Source organism: Cervus elaphus, chromosome 4, assembly GCF_910594005.1.
Source record: "Cervus elaphus chromosome 4, mCerEla1.1, whole genome shotgun sequence".
NCBI classification, from domain to species: Eukaryota; Metazoa; Chordata; class Mammalia; order Artiodactyla; family Cervidae; genus Cervus; species Cervus elaphus.
The window spans coordinates 3001949-3022749 of record NC_057818.1 but is presented as its reverse complement, the minus strand read 5'-3'; the positions used below and the strand labels follow the sequence as shown (position 1 = coordinate 3022749).

The 20801-nt window shown below is 40.7% G+C and overlaps 1 protein-coding gene and 1 non-coding gene across 2 annotated transcripts; both read left to right on the top strand.

Moving 5' to 3' along the window:
• Positions 1–10166: 10166 nt before the first annotated feature.
• On the top strand, positions 10167–10238 carry TRNAH-GUG. Its single transcript has one exon. It is a non-coding gene; the product is annotated as a tRNA-His (tRNA).
• A 2204-nt stretch (positions 10239–12442) lies between these two features.
• Positions 12443–17123, top strand: LOC122691467 (cytochrome b-c1 complex subunit Rieske, mitochondrial). Its single transcript, XM_043898003.1, has 2 exons — positions 12443–12754; positions 16299–17123. The coding sequence occupies exons 1-2, from the start codon at positions 12541–12543 to the stop codon at positions 16907–16909; spliced, it is 825 nt and encodes a 274-aa protein (XP_043753938.1). The 5' UTR covers positions 12443–12540; the 3' UTR covers positions 16910–17123.
• The last annotated feature ends 3678 nt before the right edge of the window (positions 17124–20801 follow it).

Sequence of the window (20801 nt, the reverse complement as noted above, 5' to 3'; positions counted from 1 at the left end):
GAGTTCTTCAAGCTGAAATGAAAGAATACTAACTTACAACATGAAAACATACAAAACACTGGTAAAGGTAAGCATACAATCAGATTATAGTCAGAATCAGATACCCTAAACTGTAATATGGTGGTATGTTAACTACTCTCTACAAAAATTAAAAGACAAAAGTATTAAAAAGAACAGCTATAGCTACAATAATTTGTTAATGGATATACCATATAAAAATGTAAATCAAAAACATAAAAGGGAAGACTAAAATATATGCAATTGAAGTTAAATTGTTACAAGCATAAAAACTGACAGCTATACACACATGTCTCACGGTAACCACAAAGCTAAAACCACAGCAGATTCACACAAGATAAAGAGAAGTTAATCAAAACATAACATTACAGAAAATCACCAGTTCAAAAAGAAAGACAGCAAGAGAGACAAAGGAATAAGGGAACTAAAAAACAGCTAGGAAAATAAAATGACATTAGTAAGTCCTTACCTATTAGTAACTACTCAAAATATAAATGGACTGAATTTCTTAAAAGACATAAAGGGGCTAGATAAATTAAAAACAACAATAAAAACAAAAGCCCAACCATATGCTGTGTATTAGGGGCTCACATCAGCTAAAAGGCACACAGCAGTTCAGATCAGTTCAGTCGCTCAGTCATGTCCAACTCTTTGCGACCCCATGGACTGCAGGATGCCAGGCTTCCCTGTCCATTACCAGCTCCTGGAGCTTGCTCAAACTCATGTCCATCGAGTCAGTGATGCTATCAAATCATCTCATCCTCTGTCATCCCCTTCTCCTGCCTTCAATCTTTCCCAGCATCAGGGTCTTTTCCAAGGAGTTCGTTCTTCACATCAGGTGGCCAAAGTATTGCAGCTTCAACTTCGGCATCAGTCATTCCAATGAACATTCAGGACTGATCTCCTTTAGGATGGACTGGTTGGATCTCCTTGCAGTCCGAGGAGCTCTAAAGAATCTTCTCCAACACCACAGTGCAAAAGCATCAATTCTTCACTGCTCAGCTTTCTTTATAATCCAATTCTCACATCCATACATGACTACTGGAAAAACCATAGTTTTGACTAGATGGACCTTTGTTGGCAAAGTAATGTCTCTGCTTTTTAATATGCAGTCTAGGTTGGTCATAGCTTTTCTTCCAAGGAGAAAGTATCTTTTAATTTCAAGGCTGCAGTCACCATCTGCAGTGATTTTGGAGCCCAAGAAAATAAAGTTAGTTTCCACTGTTTCCCCATCTATTTGCCATGAAATGATGGGACCAGATGCCATGATCTTAGTTTTCTGAATGTTGAGCTTTAAGCTAACCTTTTCACTCTCCTCTTTCACTTTCATCAAGAGGTTCTCTAGTTCTTCACTTTCTGCCATAAGGGTGGTGTCATCTGCATATCTGAGGTTATTGATAATTCTCCTGGCAATCTTGATTCCAGCTTGCACGTCATCCAGCGTGGCATTTCACATGATGTACTCTGCAGATAAGTTAAATAAGCAGGGTGGCAATATAGCCTCGACATATTTCTTTTCTGATTTGGGACTTGTCTGTTGTTCCCTGTCCAGTTCTAACTGTTGCTTCTTGACCTGCATACAGATTTCTCAGGAGCCTGGTCAGGTGCTCTGGTATTCCCATCTCTTCAAGAATTTTCCACAGTTTGTGATCCACACAGTCAAAGTTTTTGGCGAAGTCAATAAAAACAGAAGTAGATGAATTTCTGGAACTCTCTTGGTTTTTTGATGATCCAACAGATGTTGACAAATTGATCTCTGGTCCCTCTGCCTTTTCTAAATTCAGCTTGAACATCTGGAAGCTCACCGTTCATGTACCATTGGAGCCTGGCTTGGAGAATTTTGAGCATTACTTTGCTAGCGTGTGAGATGAATGCAGTTGTGTGGTAGTTTGAACATTCTTTGGCATTGCCTTTCTTTGGGATTGGGCGGAAAACTGACCTTTTCCAGTCCTATGGACACTGCTGAGTTTTCCAAATTTGCTAGCATATTGAGTGCAGCATTTTCACAGTATCATCTTTTAGGATTTGAAATAGCTCAACTGGAATTCCATCACCTCCACTAGTTTTGTTCATAGTGATGCTTCCTAATGCCCACTTGACTTCACCTTCCAGGATATCTGGCTGTAGGTTAGTGATCACACCACCATGGTTATCTGGGTCATGAAGATCTTTTTTGTATAGTTCTTCTGTGTATTCTTGCCACCTCTTCTTAATATCTTCTGCTTCTGTCAGGCCCATACCATTTCTGTCCTTTATTGTGCCCATTTTTGCATGAAATGTTCCTTTGGTACCTCTGATTTTCTTGAAGAGATCTCTAGTCTTCCCCATTCTATTGTTTTCCTCTATTTCTTTGCAGTGATCTCTGAGGAAGGCTTTCTTATCTCTCCTTGCTATTCTTTGGAACTCTACATTCAAATGGGTATATCGTTCCCTTTTCCTTTGCCTTTAGCTTCTTTTTTTTTTTTTTTTTTTTTTTTTAGCTATTTGTAAGGCCTTCTCAGTCAAACATTTTGCCTTTTTGCATTTCTTGAGTGGTCTTGATCACTGCCTCCTGTACAATGTCACAAACCTCTGTCCATAGTTCTTCAGGCACTGTCTATCAGATCTAGTCCCTTGAATCTATTTGTCACTTCCACTGTATAATCGTAAGGGATTTGATTTAGGCCATACCTGAATGGTCTAGAGGTTTTCCCTACTGTTTTTAATTTAAGTCTGAATTTGATAATAAGGAGTTCATGGTCTGAGCCACAGTCTGCTCCCAGTCTTGTTTTTGCTGACTGTATAGAGCTTCTCCATCTTTGGCTGCAAAGAATATAATCAATCTGATTTCAGTATTGACCATCTGGTGATGTCCATGTGTAGAGTCTTCTCTTGTGTTGTGAAAGAGGGTATTTGCAATGACCAGTGTGTTCTCTTGGCAAAACTCTCTTAGCCTTTGCCCTGCTTCATTTTGTACTCCAAGGCCAAATTCATCTTTTACTCCAGGTATCTCTTGACTTCCTACTTTTTCATTCCAGTCCCCTATAATGAAAAGGGCATCCTTTTTGGTTGTTAGTTCTAGAAGGTCTTGTAGGTCTTCATAGAGCCATTCAACTTCAGCTTCTTCAGCATTACTGGTTGGGGCACAGATGTGGATTACTGTGATAGTGAATGGCTTGCCTTGGAAACGAACAGAGATCATTCTATCATTTTTGAGATTGCATCCAATTAATGCATTTTGGACTCTTTCATTGCCTGTGGGGTTACCCCTTTTATTCTAAGGGATTCTTGCCCACAGTAGTAGATATAATGGTCATCTGAGTTAAATTCACCCATTCTAGCCCATTTTAGTTCACTGATTCCTAAAATGTCAATGTTCACTCTTGCCATCTCCTGTTTGACCACTTCCATTTTACCCTGATTCATGGACCTACCATTCCAGGTTCCTATGCAATACTGCATCGGACTTTATTTCCCTCACCAGTCACATCCACAACTGGGTGTTGTTTTTGCTTTGATTCTGTCTCTTCATTTTTTCTGGAGTTATTTCTCCACTGTTCTCCAGTAACATATTGGGCACCTTATGGCAGAAAGTGAAGAACTAAAGAAACTCTTGATGAAAGTGAAAGAGGAGAGTGAAACAGTTGGCTTAAAGCTCAACATTCAGAAAACTAAGATCATGGCATCCGGTCCCATCACTTCATGGCAAATAGATGGGGAAGCGGTGGAAACAGTGGCTGACTTTATTTTTTGGGGCCCCCAAATCACTGCAGATGGTGATTGCAGCCATGAAAGTAAAAGACAGTTACTCCTTGGAAGGAAAGTTATGACCAACCTAGACACCATATTTAAAAGCAGAGACATTACTTTGTCAACAAAGGTACATCTAGTGAAGGCTGTGGTTTTTCCAGTAGTCATGTGTGGATGTGAGAGTTGGACTATAAAGAAAGCTGAGCGCAGAAGAATTGATGCTTTTAAACTGTGGTGTTGGAGAAGACTTTTGAGAGTCCCTTGGACTGCAAGGAGATTCAACCAGTCCATCCTAAAGGAGATCAGTCCTGAGTGATCATTGGAAGGATTGATTTTGAAGCTGAAACTCTAATACTTTGGCCACCTGATGCAGAGAGCTGACTCATTTGAAAAGACCCTGATGCTGGGAAAGACTGAAGGCAGGAGGAGAAGGGGATGACAGAGGATGAGATGTTAGGATGGCATCACCGACTCAATGGACATGAGTTTGGGTAGACTCTGGGAGTTGGTGATGGACAGGGAGGCCTGGCATGCTGCAGTTCATGGGGTTGCAAAGAGTTGGACATGAGTGAGTGATGGAACTGAACTGAAGCAACCTGGGGAGTTCATCTTTCACTGTCATATCTTTTTGCCTTTTCATACTGTTCATGGGGTTCTCATGGCAAGAATACTGATGTTGCTTGCTATTCCCTTCTCCAATGGACCAGATTTTGTCAGAACTCTCCACCATGACCCATCCATTTTGGGTGGCCCTACACAGCATGGCTCATAGTTTCATTGAGTTAGACAAGGCTGTGATCCAAGTGATTAGTTTGATTAGTTTTCTGTGATTGTGATTTTCATTCTGTCTGGTCTCTGATGGGTAAGGATAAGAGGCTTATGGAAGCTTCCTGATGGGAGAGTCTGACTGTGGGGGAAACTGGGTCTTGTTCTGATGGACAGGGCCATGCTCAGTAAGTCTTTAATCCAATTTTCCATAGTGGGCAGGGCTGTGTTCCCTCCCTGTAATTTGACCTGAGACCAAACTATGGTGGAGGTAATGAAGATAGTGGTGACCTCCTTCAATAGGTCCTGTACGCTGCCACACACAGTGCCCCCAACCCTGAAGCAGGCCACCGCTGACCCATGCCTCCACTGGAGACTCCCAGACACACACAGGCAAGTCTGGATCAGTCTCTTGTGGGATCACTCTCCTTTCTCCAGGGTCCTGGTGCACACAAAGTTTTGTTTGTGTCCTCCAAAGGTCTGTTTCCCAGTCCTGTGTAAGTTCTATAATCAAAACCCACTGTCCTCCAAAGTCAAACTCCCTGGGGGTTCTCAGTCCACTTTGCCAGATTCCCAGGTTGGGAAATCTGTTGTGGGTGTTAGAACTTTGTTAACAGTGCAAAAATTTATTTGATATAATAGTTATGCAGTTTGTGGGTCATCTGCTCAGCAGCTCTATGGTGGGGTTAATGGTGACCTCCTCCAAGAGGGCTTATGACACATGCTGTGTGACCCGGTCTGCTGCATCCAGAGCCCCTGCCCCAGTGGCAGGCCAATGCTGACCCAGACCTCTGCAGGAGACACTCAAACACTCAAAGGCAGCTCTGGGTTACTCTCTGTGGGGTCTCTGGGTCCTGGTGTGCACAAGGTTTTGTTTGAGCCCTCTGAGCATCTTGGGCAGGTATGAAGTTTGATTCTAAATGTGATTTCTCCCCTCCTACCATCTTGCTGGGGCTTCTCCTTTGCCCTTGGATGTGGGGTATCTTTTTTTGGTGGGATCCAACATTCTCCTGATGATGGTTGTTCAGCAGTGTGTTGTAATTTTGGAGTTCTAACAGGAGAAGATGAGCACACGTCCTTCTACTCCACCATCTTGTTTCACCCTGGCTTAAAACTCAGCATTCAAAAAACTAAGATCATGGTATCCAGTCCCATCACTTCATGACAAATAGATGGGAAACCAATAGAAGCAGTGACAGAATTTATTTTTTGCGGCTCCAAAATCACTGCAGATGGTGACTGCAACCTTGAAATTAAAAGATGCTTGCTCCTTGGAAGAAAAGATATGACCAACCTAGACTGCATATTAAAAAGCAGAGACATTACTTTTCCAACAAAGGTCCATCTAGTCAAAACTATGGTTTTTCCAGTAGTCATGTATGGATGTGAGAATTGGATTATAAAGAAAGCTGAGCACTGAAGAATTGATGCTTTTGAACTGTGGTGTTGGAGAAGACTCTTGAGAGTCCCTTGGACTGCAAGGAGATCCAACCAATCACTCCTAAAGGAAATCAGTCCTGGGTGTTCATTGGAAGGACTGATGCTGAAGTTGAAGCTGCAATACTTTGGCCACCTGATGTGAAGAACGAACTCCTTGGAAAAGACCCTGATGCTGGGAAAGACTGAAGGCAGGAGGAGAAGGGGATGACAGAGGATGAGATGGTTGGATGGCATCACTGACTTGATGGATATGAGTCTGAGCAAGCTCAGGAGTTGGTAATGGACAGGAACCCTGGCATGCTGGAGTCCATGGGGTTGCAAAGAGTCAGACATGACTGAGTGACTGAACTGATACTTATACCACAAAATAGACTTTAAACCAAAAATGGTAACAAGAGATAAAAAGGTCAAGAAGATATAATAATCATACATATATATGTATTCCACATCAGAATAGTGAAATATATTAAGAAAAACTAACAGCTCTAAAGGGAGAGATAGACAATAATACAATAATAGTAGAGAAATTCAATACCTCACTTTCAACAATGGATATGTTGAAAAAACGGTAAAACAACAAGGAGATGTTGGACTTGAGCCAAACTTTAGAACAAGTGAACCTAACAGACGTATATAGAACATTCCATCCAGCAACAGAAGAATATAGATTCTTCTCAAGGGCACATGGACCCTTCCTCAGCTTAGATCATAGAAAGGTCACTAACAAGCCTGAGAAAATTAAAGGAGACCGAGACTGAATTGAGAGTGAGAAATAAACCCTTGCAGAGGCAGTCAGCTAGTATTTGACCAGGAAATTGAGAATACTAAATAAGGGAAACGATAGTGTCTTCAAAATATGGTGTTGGGAAAACTGGAAAACCACATGGAGTAAAATGAAATTGGATTCTCATCTTGGGTCACCCACAGAAATGAACTCAAAATGGGTTAAAGCTTAAATGTAGAAACAAAGTCTATGAAAGTCCTAGGAGAAAACATAGGGGAAAAGCTCCTTGATGTTGGCCTTGGGAATAATTTTTTGGCTATGACACTGAAAGCACAAGGAACAAGAGCAAAATTAATGAGTGAGTCTCTGTGAAACCGGGCTTCCCAGGTGGTTCATTTGGTAAAAAATACATCTGCAATGCAGGAGACACAGGAGACACAAGTTCAATCCCTGGGTCAGGGAGATCCTCTGGAGGAGGGCAACCTGCCGGGAGCCGGCACACGAGATCCCACCCATGAGAAGGTCATGAGGGAGAAAGCCTGACGGGCAAGGCGGATCAGGTTTTCACGGATTCCGAAAAGCTGCCCCTGGTGCTCACCTTAAAGATGACATCTGTTTTTCTGATGCTTGCTTTAATAGACTGCTCCCTAATTTCTGTGACACAGGCAGAAGGCCTTCCTCTATCTCTTTTCAAATAAGAATTAATTTAGAATTTTAATCAATAAGTTTCCCAGGTGGTGGTATTTTATGAGATTATTTAGGTTGAAAGGAGTGTTTTAATTTAAACTCCTTTACTGGTATTTTAGTTTGTTTGGCAAATGCTTTTATGCCCTTGGTACTAATATGCATGATTGCTTATAATACCCTAATCATAAAATAACATAACGAACCTGATCATATAAAGGCCCTAATAGATATAGAGCCCTTCTGGGGGTGAGGAAGTCCTATTAGAAAACACAAGAAAAATTATTCTAAAAGTAGCTACTGGGTTAACATTTGCTTGCTGTGTTTTTGCTCTTAATGTGCTAAGGTTGTGTTATAGAAACCATTGTTAATATAGTTAAAGATCTAGAGAAATAAGAGCTTAGCCCTAGTGTAGTAATAATGAGATGGTTGTTAATTGTCAGCCAGGAGTGCTAGGCAGAGGCTGCCTCACCAAAGTCAGAGTCAGTGTGGGGTAAACCTCTTAGATAAATTTAACTGACAACTTCTGCAGAAGAACTAACTCTTATGTTAACAAGGTTATACTTCTACTCTGTACTGTTGCCCTATGAGATTGCTACCTTTCAGTTAAGGTCACCATAGAAACAGAAAATAGGTTTACATTCACCTGACCTGCATAAAATGTTAATAGGCCCCCAAGGCCAGAAGATAATGTACAAGACCCTCATAAACAAAGAAGTATGCAGAAAACACCCTGGTTTTGTGAAGGACAAGCTGACATAATGTTAAACTATCTTCCCCTTAGAAATGTACTAACTTAGGGTATAAAAGCTATGGTAAAAAATAAAGGATTGCCAGACCCTGCAAACACCCCTGTCTGGTCATTCTCTCTCTCTCTCTCCCCCTCGCAGACTTGGCCCTATCAAGGCTGGTCTCACGTGTCTTCTCTCACCAACGCCGTTCATCCTGAGTGTACCCCCTGGATCCTGCTGGGGCTGGACCCCGGCAGCAACCCAGGACTCCAATATTCTTGCTTGGTGAATCCCATGAACAGAAGAACCTGGCAGTCTATAGTCCATATTGTCACTAAGAGTCAGACATGACTGAAGTGACTGAGCAAGCACGCATGGACTATCTGAAACCAAAAAGGTTTTGCATAGCTGAAATACTATCAACAAAATAAAAAGCAACCATCAAAACAGGAGAAAACATTTGCAAATCATATATCTGATAGGGGATTAATATTCTAAATATATAAAGAACTCATGCAACTCAATATAATCAAATAAACAGTCCAAGTTAAAATGGGCAGAGATTCTCAAGAGACATTTTCTCAGAGAAGACACACAAATGGTCAATAGGTCCATGAAAATGTATTCAACATCGCTAATAAGCAGTAAACTGCAGGTTAAAACTACAGTGAGATGCCACCTCACAGAATGCCACACACAGAGGATGTGCAGAATAGGGGAAACCTGTGCACTATTAATGTGTATATAAATTTGTGCAGCAACTATGGAAAAGTTGTATGGAGATTCCACAATAAATAAAAAAATAGAACTACCATATGATCCAGTGATCCTACTTCTGGGTACGTATCAAAAAGAAATGAAAACAGTATCATGAAGGGATATGGTCATCCCCATGTTTATTGCTGTATTATTCACAGTAGCTAAAATATGGAAACAATCTAAGTGTCTGTCAATGGATAAATGGATAAAGATGTGGTGCATATACATATACACAATGGAATATTGTTCAACCATGAGAAAAAAGGAACTCCTACCATTTGGACAGCATGGATGAACCTTGAGGGTGTGATGTTCAGTGAAATAATTCAGATAGAGAAAGACAAGCACTGTATGATCTCACTTTGTGTGGAATCTAAAAAGGCAGAACTGATAGAAATAGAGTAGAGTGGGGTTCATGGGGTTCAGTGGCTGTTCATGGGGTTCCCGAGGCAAGATTACTGAAGTGGTTTGCCATTCCCTTCTCTAGTGGACCACATTTTGTCAGAACTCTCCACCACGATCCATCCATCTTGGGTGACCCTACATGGCATGGCTCATAGTTTCATTGAGTTTGACCAGGGGCTGGGGATTGATGGAAATGGAGAGATGTCGGTCAAGGGTAGAGACTTCTAGTTATAAGATGAACCATTCCTGGGGAAATAATGTACAGCATGATGATTATAGTTAATAATAGTGTGTTATATAACTGAAAGTTGCTAAGAGAGTAGATCTTAAATGTTCTTACCACAAAAAGATATGGTAATAATTACGTGAGGTGACCTAGATATTAGCAGGCTATAGTGATAATCATGCTGCATTCTATATGTATCAAATCAACAAGTTGTACTCTTTAAGCTTACACATGTTATATGTCAGTTATATCTCAATAAAACTGAAAAAAAAATGGCATGTCTTTGGGTAAGCCATTTGTCTTCTCTGAATCTCAGTTTCTTCAACTAGAAAATTTAAAAAGTCATTTTTTTATTATTATGGACATTTCCATAGCACTTACCAGGCCCCGTGCTATTCATTATATATATATATATGAAAGTGAAAGTGAAGTCGCTCAGTCCTGTCCAACTCTTTGCTACCTCATGGACTGTAGCCTACCAGGCTCCTCCATCCATGGGATTTTCCAGGCAAGAGTACTGAACTGGGTTGCCATTTCCTTCTCCAGAGGATCTTCCTGACCCAGGGATCGAACCTGGGTCTCTGGCATTGTAGGCAGACGCTTTACCGTCTGAGCCACCAGGATGTATATAAATCCCTTTAATCCTCAAAGTAACACTTGGAGGTAGATACTATTAATATCAGCTTCCCTGGTGGCTCAGAGGGTAAAGCATCTGCCTGTGATGCAGGAGACCCAGGTTCAATCCCTGGGTTGGGAAGATTCCCTGGAGAAGGAAATGGCAACCCACTCCAGTACATATCTGATTCCCAAGTGGCTCAGTGGTAAAGAATCTGCCTGCTAAACAGGGGACATGGATTACAATCCCTGGGTCAGGAAGATCTCCTGGAGAAGGAAATGGCAATGCACTCCAGTATTCTTACCTGGGAAATCCCGTGGACAGAGGAGCCTGGTGGGCATGGGGTCGCAAAATAGTGGAACACAATGTTGTGACTAAACAACAACTCTCATTATTCTCTTTTTACAGAAGAAGAACTGAGGCATACATAAAGCTTATACATAAATCATCTTAGGACAGAGCTTGTGAACAGCAGAACTAGGATTGAACTCTGAGAGTCTAGAACTCTCTAGAGTCTAGAGAGTCTTCCTATTCTGCTCAACTTGTGAAACTCTTTCCTTCCTTCACCATTCATCCTTCACTTACTCTTACCCACGTCAGGGGGTTGTTGTGATATTAAATGTGTTATTTTATATAAAGTACTCCAACTGTACTAGCTGCTCTGGAAGGGTCTGCTTTGATCATTTGGGTTGTTGCTCATCTCAAAGACAAGCTGAGTCAGGACAGGACTGAGTGACTGAACTAAACTGAACTGTAGAGAAACTTCATTGGTTCACACATGCATCACCATCACAATTCTTGCCAAGCCTGTGTACTGCCTGTATTAATAATTACTTGATATTTAAATTGAGCTTCCCAGCTGGTGCAGTGGTAAAGAATCTGCCTGCCAATGCAGGAGATGCAAGAGATGCAGGTTAGATCCTTGGGTCAGGAAGATTCCCTGAAGAAGGAAATGGCAACACACACCAGTATTCTTGCCTGGAAAATTCCATGGATGGAGGATCCTAGCGGGCTACAGTCCACTGAGTCGCAAAGAACTGGACACAATTAAGCATGCACAAAGGCAATTATTTATTTATTTTTTTAGTTAACTTTTCACTGAATGAATGTAATCTCATTACAGTCATTGGAAAATCAGTATTGTTACAAAATATGTACCATGAAAATAAACTCTTATTAAGTCCTCTCTAGATTCAACTACCTAAAGGCTTTGAATTTAAGGCCTATTTTGTTAAAGCGAGATTAGTAAATCTTGAGAAGAATTAAAGATTAACACCAAAATGTGACTTTCTCATTGGTATAATCAGAAGAATTTAAAGAGGAGTAAAAAAGAAGTAATATTTTCACCATGTGATAGTGATTTAGGGATTTATCTCTGCATCCCCTGAATTCAACCATAGGTAAACTGTGACAATAGCTAAGAGCATAGACTCAGAAGACAGATTTCCCCCCACCTCACAATTTGCTGGCTATCTTGTCCTGCGAACATAATTCCTCTCACCTTCACTTTCTTCATTGGTAAAAGAGTACTTATAAAGATGTTGATTATAAATGAACGAATGAGGGTAAAGCACAAAATCTAATACATAGTAAATGCTTAATAAACATAAGCCACCATCATCACCATTATTATTAAGCTTTGCACATAAGTCTCTGGACTTTTAAAAATGTTTAAAAGTTTTTAGCTGCATAACAATAATATTCATTAAAGTAAACACACAGCGATTACTACAATAGGTTTTTCTCTGGGTTTTATATGTATGTGTTAGCCGCTCATTCATGACTGATCCTTTGTGACCCTGTGGACAGTAGCCCACCGGGCTCCTCTGTCCATGGAATTCTCCAGGCAAGAATACTGGAGTGGGTATTCCCTCCTCCAGGGGATATTTCTGATGCAGGGATTGGACCCAGGTTTCCTGCATTACAGATAGATTCTTTACTGTCTGAGCCACCAGGGAAGCTCTTTATATATATTTATGTATATATATATGCCAAACCATATTTTACATATATAAACATTTTACATACGTTAAGAATTATTATTATCCCAATTTAAACTATTATGATAATTTATTCTTATCCGTCGTTCCCACAGATGAGGTTTTTGCCGGAACGGGGGCAAAATCGGCCCCCGTGACATTTCTGGTGGCCTCCTTTGCCACCTTTTTTGGGGCAGATGCCAGAGGCAGGGACTCAAGCCGCCAGACATCAAGGGCTAGCAAATGAGATCACTCCCCCTTCTGCGCGCGGGCCCTCGCCCCGCCCTCCGACGCCGCGGCTCTCCAGGTTGGCCCCGCCCCGTGTGGAGGCGGGGCTTCCCCCCCCCCCCCCTTTGCCGGCGGCGCTGACGTCACGGTCCCGCGCCCTCGTCGCCTGTTCGCGCCTGCGCTGCGGCCGGAAGGTCGTCCCTGTGACCGGCTTGGCTTTTGGAGCTGCTGTCGCCATGTTGTCGGTCGCCGCCCGCTCGGGCCCGTTCGCCCCTGTTCTGTCGGCCACGTCCCGCGGGGTGGCGGGCGCTCTGCGGCCCTTGGTACAGGCCGCGGTGCCCGCCACCTCGCAGTCGCCTGTGCTGGACTTGAAGCGCTCCGTCCTGTGCCGGGAGTCGCTCAGAGGCCAGGCCGCGGGCCGGCCTTTGGTCGCTTCCGTTGGCCTCAATGGTGAGCCGGGCTGAGGGGTGCCTCTTGGCTTGCTCCTTCCGACCCTGGACGCAGGGAGAAGTCGAGAAGGGCAGGGGGTTGCGGGAAAATGGAACAGAGCCCTTGTTGGGAATGGCATGGCCTGCGGGCTGGGTCGACCTTGGTTAGGCCTCTGCGCCTCCCCAGGCCTCTGTGTCCACACCTGTGCGGATGTGATAGTGATAGATTTTGAAAGACTGATTTAGCCATAAGCTCTCACCAAAAGTATATTTTACGCCTCTTGTCAGCAGATTGTAGTTTATCTTTGGCGCCTTGTTCTCTGTTTTTATGCACTGTTTGGAGATCCTTAATTGGCAGCTTGTGAGCCAGGTACCTGTAGTCTCCTCTTACCTGCATAGTTGTTAGAAACGGACTATCTTTGGCGTCTCTTGAAATGTTGAAAGTTGGCAGTGCTGGGCTCTGGTTTCCATTGTCGTGTGTACTGTGCATTGGTCGCATCCTTCATTTGAAGCAAGTGCTTCTCCAGTTCATCCCAGTCCTCATCAGGCCTTCTTGATTCTTTATGTTACTTGCCTGGCCCCATTGACCTTTGCGTTACAGGAAGTTGTCCCCCACCCCCTGCATTTACCGTTTTAGCTTTACTTTAAACGCCCCTCCCAGTTTTCCACATTTCCAAGTTTTACCCATCCTCTCAATCTCAGTTCAGGATCAGGTTAGTAAAATTTTATGTTGCTGATTCCTTTATGTTTTATAGCACGTAACACTTTCTATTTTCTACTGGATTTATTGAGGATTCCTCTGACCTTGACCTTCAAGGTATAGAGAGTATCCTTTATTTTTCTGTCTTCCACAACCTCAGATTTTGCATGTAGTTGGTGCAGAGTATTTGTGAATGAATAAAGTGGCAGTTTTTCTTAGTGTGCACCCCGGTTTTAGAGAAATTGCCCAAGCCAGTTATGTGGACCCAAATGAGAAACAATTAGGGAGGAGAAAATTTCAATAACAAAGATGAAAACTATCTTGGAATTTGTCAAATGGCTAAAGAGTTTCTTCTAAAAATCACGGGCTTACTTGACTTTTCCAAGAAGTGGTAGAGGTATAAGGCAAGCCCTGTTTTCTGTAATTATGCCTTCAGTTTGAAGCTTAAGTTCATGTTAAAATTTTCTGTATAGATGGTTTGTGGAAAGATGGTTAATTGAGGGTGTGGTAAGGGGCAGTTGAGTTAGAAGATCCCTGAATTGGGATACATTAGAGCTCACTTTAAACAAAACTGTTTTGTTATAATGCCTTAAGTTTTCTCCATTTCTAGATGATGTTTCTATAAGTATTTGATTTTGTTTTCATTTAGAACTCAATATAGCTAACATCTTTGCTACTAAAAGTCACACCTAATAGAATTCATGTGAATTATTTATTAGAGAATGATTTTTACAATATAGCAGTTTAATTTCCCAAAGTGTCCTTAATGATGGAGTTCAAGATAAAGTGTAACCTAATAGATAAAATGGGAGCAGACAACTGGATTTCTTTTGCTACTAAATCTCTGGATGATAATGTCAAAGTCATTCTCTGTAGTATCCTGTTCATTTCCTTGTGTGGAAGAATTGTAGACAGGGCTTTTAAGTGTGAACTTGGGTTTCTTCATCTTTTACATATGCTGTGCATCTCTTTCCTGTGTAATCCCAGACAGTGCTAGGGGAAAGGAAATCACAGTTAGGTAGGGTAGTATGTGATACAATGTCACTTTGCTATAGTTGCGAGTATCCAGTAGTCACTACCTGTGTCCTTGTCCCCTCCAAAAAATGTTGAGTGAGTTAGAAAAGTACATTAGAGTGATTTTGATAGGTTTCTCCATTGTTTTTGACTACTTACGGCTTCCACAAAATTACTGATCATGTGAAACATATTCCTTATTGTAATGTTTGACTGCTCAAGGAAGTATGTTAGGGTGAGACAGCCTAGGAGATCAACCAGAATTGCAGCTTATATGACAATGCTTTTTATAAGTGCATGTTTCTTTTGGGAACATTTTCTAAAATTGAGGAATTTTTAGTGTCTCCTTTTCTAAAAAGCAGGCCCGTGTTGTAGATTTTTTTTAAACAAATATGCAGTTTGCAAAGAGATTTACTTTGTGAAACATACTTAAAGGTGATATTGTAAGTTAATTTTTTGTCAGACATTAAAAAATGGTATGGGACAGGACATATCTGTTGTTTGAAAAAAGACACTGTTTGCATCCATAATACAATAAGAACCTCCAAGTTTTGAACTTTCAAAGATTGGAACATGTGTTCCATCAGCGTCAGGTGTGAGTGAAATTGCAGCTTGCCCTTCGTCTTGTCTATTTCTGACTTCTTCAGCTCTACCATCTCCCACCTCCTCTCCCTCCTCCAGTGGACACCTCTTGCCTGTTCATTTGATGCCAGCCCCTATACACCAGCTGTTGTACTTCTAGACTTTTCAAGATTAAACATATATATTTTTTATTTTTTGTGTTTGTTTTTTATGTATTATTTGTGTAAGAAGAATTATAAACCTGTTACAGTACAGTACTGTGTAGTTGATTGTGTTAGTTGGGTACCTAGGCTAACTCTGTTGGACTTAGGAACAAATTGAACTCACAAATGCACTCTCAGAACAGAATTCATTTGTATGTGGGGGACTTACTATGCTGCATAAACAGTAATTATTTGGTTGTTTAATGTTCATTTAACATCTGGCTTATTTATGGCCTGGAGTAGAGTGTCCCAGTTAAGAGATCCACAGCAGTAAAAAAATAAATAATAATAATACCCCACTCTTATAGATGTTATATGAAAAAAATTGCTCTTTTTTATTATACTAAATTGAAGTAATTGGTTCTTTTGGAGATTTCATTTGATTTTGATAGTTACATAGTCTGATAAGGGTGCCTTTTCTGCCCATTAGTGGTTTTACTTGAATTTTTACCCCAAAATCTAAAATAGAAATCTCTTTTAAGTTTTCTGCAACTAAATTTATACTGTTTACAGAATGTTTATTATCTTACAATTCTTAATTTATGAATTTTTAGAAGTTCGGAGAGCAGGTAGATAGGAAGATAAAGTTAGATATTTGATTTAATAAGATGTTCACATCAATTTAATGAATGCACTAGATGAGTTTTAGGTTCTCTTCTAATCCAGAAAATATGGATGATGTTTAGCATAATTGTACAGTATATCTTAGCAGGTTGAATTTTTGGAGAGTTAAAATATTGCTGTTTGCAGTACTGTTTAACTTTTTTTTAACCTGATGTACTGAATTGTTACAAATTCTGAATCAGCAGTGTTCAATCAGGTGGAGTCAATTATACATATTATGATTTCATACCAATATGATAGGTAGTGGTTGACTTAATTTTGTTTTCAGTATTTTATTTGCTGGCACTGCCAACTTGGCCATTTCTGAGACCAGTAAGTGCCGTATTTCATGTTTTAATAATTTTATTTTTGCTTATGAATTCATAAGGGCCCATTCCCTGATGTATGCCTCTTTCAGGGTCCTCATCTAATTGTGTTTTTTTAACCTTCTGTTTATCTTGCAGTCCCTGCTTCTGTTCGTTATTCCCATACAGACATCAAAGTGCCTGACTTCTCTGACTATCGTCGCCCTGAAGTGTTAGACAGTACAAAGTCTTCAAAAGAGAGCAGTGAGGCTCGAAAAGGTTTTTCCTATTTGATAACTGCAACAACTACTGTGGGTGTTGCATATGCTGCCAAGAATGTCGTCTCTCAGTTTGTTTCCAGCATGAGTGCTTCTGCTGATGTGTTGGCCATGTCGAAAATTGAAATCAAGTTATCCGATATTCCAGAGGGGAAGAACATGGCTTTCAAATGGAGAGGCAAACCCCTGTTCGTGCGCCATCGAACCAAGAAGGAAATTGACCAGGAAGCTGCCGTTGAAGTGTCCCAGTTGAGGGACCCACAGCATGACTTAGAGCGAGTAAAGAAACCTGAATGGGTTATCCTGATAGGTGTTTGCACTCATCTTGGTTGTGTACCCATTGCAAATGCGGGAGATTTTGGTGGTTATTACTGCCCTTGCCATGGGTCACACTATGATGCGTCTGGCAGGATCAGGAAGGGGCCTGCACCTCTCAACCTTGAAGTTCCCTCATATGAGTTCACCAGTGATGATATGGTGATTGTTGGTTAGAGACCTGGACTCAAGTTATAGGCTTCATTCAGTCTCATGTCACCTCAGAAGAGTTACTTGAGAACAAGCCTTCTGTGCTTTGAGTTAGTTGATTTGAAATATTTAAGAATTGCTAATAATGTGTTTGCAAACATGTAAAGTAAATTGAATTTAATGTTGAATACTTTTTAGCATTCACCTAAAAAAGCCACCATTAAACATTGTTATGCTCAAAGGGTGCAGTGTCTCTGATAGTTAATTCTAATTAAAAATTGTAGACCAGTGTATAAAATATTTGTGAAATCTGTAATTGACTTTCTTGTTTATTTACCTTCTGTCAGGGATAGAGATTCTACAGAGCTCATGGTTAGGTTGAGGTAGAATTAGCTGGTCATCGTCAAGACCTGGGAGATGTCTTTTGGCATTGGCAGAAACAATAGTATCCAAGTTTCTTTGCTGTTTTGCACACCTGGTTATGCACACCTTCCACTCCCACCTGTACGACAGGCCAAGAAATTTTATTCATCGTTTATGGGAGTAACTTATTAATTAGAATTCTCCAGTTTTAAGAGGCAGTGGTGTGGGAGATTATCTTAGAGAAGCTTTCTAAAATGGAAATGCTGCTCTGGTATTTCCTTCATCTGGTGGAGGTATTTATGTCCCCCAGAGCTCATATATCCATCCTGTCAAGAGGCAGAAAGGACATAGCATATCTGAGATTTAATGCTACCTTTGTGTGAAAATGATCCTGCTAGTTTTGTTTCTTTGATGGTAGCATTTTGAGGTGCTTCTTCCAGTTGGATTTGCAGACACCACTTTTCACTGTGAAGTGGGTGGGGACAGGGAGACAAACCTGAATTAACCCGCTCTTCTTTCTGCTTCTTGCTTCCAGTTCACAGGTCGAAAAAGACCAAGATCTGGTATTCTCTGTAGGAACTGGAAGTGGACTTTGCCTTTTGTTGAGATCACCAGCTATCTTAATGGGTTTGTCTTGTCTTTTCCATTTGGAGGTGGGTTAGTAATGTACTCCACTGGGCACACCTTGTGATCACACTTGTTTTTGTAAAACAGCAAACGAGATGCAGTGATTGGGTCTCCAGAGGGGCTGGTCTTTCAGGGTTCCAGACCTTAAACTCAATGTGTGTCAAAAAGAAAATGTCAGTTTCCAGGCTTACAAGTAGATACTAATCCATCCGTTCTAGAGGGAAGATTAGCAGGTACGATATACGGCGCACTTAATGGTATTTTGTTCCAGATCTCCATATAGTGACATTTAGGTTCAAGTATTTAGGTATAAGTATGAGACAAACCTGCAAATTGGCTACTTTTTGACATGTTCTCTATTTTAAATGGAGGGCCCTCTGACCTTTTGTGCGTATGTAGATTACCAAGGAAAAGTTGGTATTGTTTCATTTAAAAATAGTGAAACTCTATCATGTATGAATAATATATATTTGTAGTGTTTGGTTTTAATATTTGGATCATTTCATGTGAAGTCCCCCCCCCCCCCGATTTATTATGAGGCCAAGGGAATCACTATCTGTTGGATATTTCGCTTGTTCATCATTTCGGTGAAGATTCCATTTTTTAAATATTCATGGACAAAATCGTATACCTTTTCCTATACTCATGCTACTTTTTAATGCTCCCAGTTGCCCACAACTTACTGTTTAAAACTATAATACCTCCAGTAGAAGCTGACAAATTTTGAGGCTGTTTTCTGTTTTTAAGTGGCCCCAGGAGCTATTCATAACTTCTTGGGATATACTAGTAGGAACTTTGCTGTATATATTTTACATTTGTAGGATTATTGCTTGGAGGAACTTTGTGGGGTGATAAAGATTCAACTTTTAATTTGAAGGTGAATTAAAACCTTGAGTAGAGATCTTGAAACATTGAATGAATCCTTAGAACCCAGCAAATTGTGTGACCGTTCATTTGTCATCCTATGTCAAAAAGTATTGATAACTGTGTTATTTGTACATAATTGAAGCTGCTGAGCTCCGGTATCCAGCAGGTAGTTGCTAGTTGTTAGTTGCATGAGTTGGGGGCATGGTGTAGTGGAAGAAGTACTAAACTGGAACTTTAGGGTTTTCTGGCTTTGCCATTTCCTAACCATGGGCCTGTTACTTACTCTCCTTAGGACAGTTGTTCTCTAAGAATCCTTCCAACTAAAATTTTTTGAGCCCCTTAATCTTACTCCCATAATAATGAGAATTGATTTCCTTAGATAAACATTTGTTGTATTTGGTTCAGACTCAGGTAGAATTGTTTTAATTAACAGAGTCAACCTTTCATAACTGGTGCCCAGCCAGGGGCAGTTCTGCTGCTTTATGGGGCATTTGGGGCCATTGTTGGATGTCAGAGTGGTTGCAGGGGGCTTTCAGTATTGGGGGAGGTGGTTCTGGGGGGGGAGGAAACAGCAATGTAACATGTTCAGTTGAGGAAAACAGATCCACACACTGGGGGAAAAAAAGTGTTGCCAAAAATGTTAACAGCACCATTTTTCTGTAGAGAAAAGTTGGCATTTTTCTCCTACCCTGAAGTGATAACCTCAAAATAGTTGATATTTTCATATTTCAAATGCCAAAACAACTGCATTAGAGGCTACCTGGCAATGGAGGACAAAAATAGGCAATTTACTGATTTCTAGATATATCACAGGCATTATGTGCTGGAATTGCCGTATTTGGTGGACTGCTTATGTCTTTCATGATACTTTGACTAATGATGTTAAACCATTAAATCCCAGTATCCCATTTAATTTTTAAGAAGAAGGTTTTTCCACAAGTGACTGGAAAAGTAAAATTACTTATACTACTTTGCTAAATGAGTGGATAGAGCAGATCTATGTTAGCTTTTTTTATTATTTTGCTGAAACAAAATTCTAGATATCGGGGAGAAAAATGGGGGAAGCCTGACCAGTTGGCACCCTGATGTGAGATTATTAGCATGTACTTCTCTATACAGGGAATTGGGGCAATCTTGAGGTCCATGCCACATGCTCTTAAAAGAGGGGTTATAGGAAAGATTATTTCTTTAAAAAGAATTTGTTACGAGATAACACCAAATTTACCATGATCTTTTGGATCATACCTTTGGAAAATCTTTGACTCAGTCCGAGTCCTTATCTGATATCAAAGTGTGCTATTAAGTACTCTCTAATTTTTCTGAACAATAGGAATGTACTGTTTGTCTGAATCTCAGAGAAGTCATTCTTCATTCCAGTGCTGCTGAAACTCATTTTCTGTATTTTCATGTCATGTGAATATCATTGCATTTTTTATATTAACCCAAAATGTCCATATTTTTCAGAATGATATCCTTGACCCACTGTTCTAACACATTCTCATCTGTATTTTCTAATGACTCCCCTTGATCACTTCTCTAAACTTCATACTCCCTTCAACTGCTTAGCTGGCATCTGTGCATGGACGTTGCATTAACACCTGACCCAAAATGTCCAAAAGAAAAGGAAGTCCTGTCTTTTTCTGAAGCCATCTTCATTGCAGTTGGCAAGCTTAAAACTCCTAGTCCCTCCTGCCTCCTTTTCCATTACAATCAATCCCCAAACCCTGCTAATTGTGTCTCCTTAATAAAACAGATCGAATTACTGTCTCTGTAATCTGTTGTTCAGTTGCTAAGTTGTGTCTGGCTATTTGCAATCCCATGAACGGCAGCATGCCAGGCTTTCCTGTCCTTCACCATCTCCCAGAACTTGCTCAAGTTCATGTGCATCGAGTTGGTGATGCCATCCAACCATCTTACCCTCTGTTACCTCCTTCTCTTGCCGTCAGTCTTTCCCAGCATCAGAGTCTTTTCCAGTGAGTCATCTTTTGGCATCAGGTGGCCAAGGTATTGGAGCTTCAGCTTCAGCCCCAGACCTTCCAATGAATATTCAGGGTTGATTTCC

Bases quoted from the DNA above. Each gene is read 5' to 3' on its own strand.
- LOC122691467 (XM_043898003.1), top strand. From the start codon at position 12,541: ATGTTGTCGGTCGCCGCCCGCTCGGGCCCGTTCGCCCCTGTTCTGTCG. The intron at 12,755-16,298 runs GTGAGCCGGGCT...TTTATCTTGCAG, and splicing joins CGCTTCCGTTGGCCTCAATG to TCCCTGCTTCTGTTCGTTAT.